The following is a 2,435-nucleotide window of genomic DNA, read 5'->3' as shown; positions in this document are numbered from 1 at the left end:
TTCGAAAAATAAATGTTATGTTCATTGGCTTACTACTGTAACTATGTGGAAATCTTTAACACGTTTTCATATAGATTTTTAAAAAATGTCTGTTCTTTTAGTTAGTTGGTGCCAAAGACATCTTGTAGAAAAATCTGTGGCGTTTGCATGATCAAAAACATATACTCAGACAGACTTGTACATAATATGACCATTGGCTCGACTGCTCTGATTTTGTTATATCTTTGACTTCCACGGAGGATAAGGGCTTAGAAACTAAATTATATTTTAAACATTCTGAAAACACTGAAATCTTAATAGAAAAATCTGTGGCGTTTGCATGATCAAAAACATATACTCAGACAGACTTGCACATAATATGACCATTGGCTCGACTCCATTCTGTAGGTTAACAAAGTAGACAACGCTGGTTTTGATACATTTAACATTCCGTGTTTATATTATTGCCCCCCCCCTCTCGAACTGTCGGCAGGGCGGGATCGCTATAGCTCCTCCGGGTTGGCCCATGGCCATCAATCGCTCAAGCTTTAAAACAGTAAACAATCTTCTATTCTCTACCCCCAGACTGTACACCACCAAGCGATCGTGGAACTGGCGAAGGCGCTTTCACCCACTACTACTTCAACCAGGAGACCGAGTCATGTGAGCCATTTACCTACTCAGGAGAAGGCGGTAATAGGAACAACTTCCGCACAAGGTTCGAGTGCCGAGCAGCTTGTGTTTGTACCCAGGGAGCAGAAAGAGGCAGGCGCGAGAGGTTTTGTCACAATCATCATTACTACGACATCAAAGACGGCAAATGCAGGCAATACCGCTACAGAGGTTGCAACACTAAAGTTAACCGCTTCAAAAGCGAACGATCCTGCAACAGGAGATGTGCCATTGCACGCTGTTTCCTGGACCTGGAAAGAGGAACCTGTGATGACCGCATGGAACGTTACTTCTACAACGTCACGGCACAGCAGTGCGAGAAATTTAACTACAGCGGCTGCAGCGGCAACCTGAACAACTTCGATACAATGGAGAAATGTGACCAAAGCTGCAGCGAACCCATCAGGGAAATTGATATCCGGACCAAGCGTCACCGCGACTGTTACCTCCCCAAAAAGGAAGGCGTTTGCAATTCTAGCTTTGAAAGGTTTTATTTCAATTCCGAGACAGGTGAATGCGAGTCTTTCACTTACCGTGGGTGCTATGGTAACCTTAACAATTTTAGGACAGAGATGGGCTGTAGGAATAAATGCATGCCGCCACAACCACGAAAGTAGACCAGCGAAATGCTGTTACCTCGATTGTTTAGCATTTGGGCAAGAGATGGAGTAGCGTACATTATTACTTAGCAGAGGTACATGTACTTACATCAAGCTTGGTGCTAGACTCGAGCGTACTGTATCTTTTTGTTTGCATCATATCTTGTAATTTAAAGAAAGTATTACTGAACACGTAGTGACAATACTCTGCCCCCAGGACACCCACAGGAAGGAGTAGAAAATGTCCCTACGACGACCTGACCGACGGAATTCAACAAGAAAGTAAAAAAAGTGAAATAAATAAAATAAAAAGTGACGAGAAAGCCATAGAGATAAGTATTAATCAATAACTGTACCAAATGACGATTTCTTTAGATCACTGAGTGTTGTCAATATGTATCAAATTAAAAGGTCACGAAACTTATTGCAAAAAGAGCACAGAAATAACTCTACAGTTAAAATGGTTGCTGTATATTATAGTAGTCGTTTTCTTTGAAAGAAAATTTATGCTTGGAAAAGATTTGCCTGTTTATAAGATTGTTTTATTGTCAAATAAACATGACAGTGTTCGTTCTACTACCGGTACGTGTTTGTTTCTCATATTTGGTAGTGGTACATAGCGAGGTCCTGCTTTTCTTCTTCCCTACTCTCCTTCTGTTGTTTATACATGTCCGTCTTGTTTTTCCAATAAAAACAATAAAATGGTGAAATGGGGAAATGGTATGAATAACGCCTGCATCAACACTTTTAGATTATTTAAAAGGCGAGACCTCTGTGTTTAACGTCCATCTCCAAAAGGATCGAGCAAAAATGGGAAGTTCGTTGTCCTGTGTCCTTGGACAGACTCCCGCTCAGCATCAAGCTCTATGCGTTTCTTAATTTATATTATTACCAAAGCAGACCCGATAGCATTCTGAAACAATCTGAACTTTTTGGGAAGAAAGCAGTGCAAGCTGCTATTTTTATTGGCACTAAAGCACTAACTCATTGTGACAAGATCTTTCGCTGTCTATCGCCGGGAACTCATTCTCACCTGGGTGAAGTGAGGAAAATTCGTGTAAAATGCATTGCCCAAGGTACAACGTCGGGCCTAAGCTCGAACCCCAGAACCTGTAGCCCCACGATTACGAGTACGGTAGCCTAACCACTAGACTACTGACGCCACTGGCTGTTGTCTTCTTCTTC

At 41.8% G+C, this 2,435-nt stretch overlaps 1 protein-coding gene across 1 annotated transcript; it reads left to right on the top strand.

Annotated features, from left to right (window-relative positions):
* Positions 1 to 539: 539 nt before the first annotated feature.
* On the top strand, positions 540 to 1,827 carry LOC101860333 (carboxypeptidase inhibitor SmCI-like; the record flags this gene model as incomplete). Its single annotated transcript, XM_013083009.2, has 1 exon — positions 540 to 1,827. A coding segment is annotated over one exon (729 nt), but the record flags the coding sequence as incomplete, so codon positions are not given.
* Between the last annotated feature and the right edge of the window lie 608 nt (positions 1,828 to 2,435).

Source organism: Aplysia californica, unplaced genomic scaffold (genome assembly GCF_000002075.1).
Source record: "Aplysia californica isolate F4 #8 unplaced genomic scaffold, AplCal3.0 scaffold00205, whole genome shotgun sequence".
In the NCBI taxonomy this organism is placed as follows: Eukaryota; Metazoa; Mollusca; class Gastropoda; order Aplysiida; family Aplysiidae; genus Aplysia; species Aplysia californica.
Note: the sequence above shows the minus strand (reverse complement) of the source record. Positions and strands in the feature narration are given on the sequence as shown.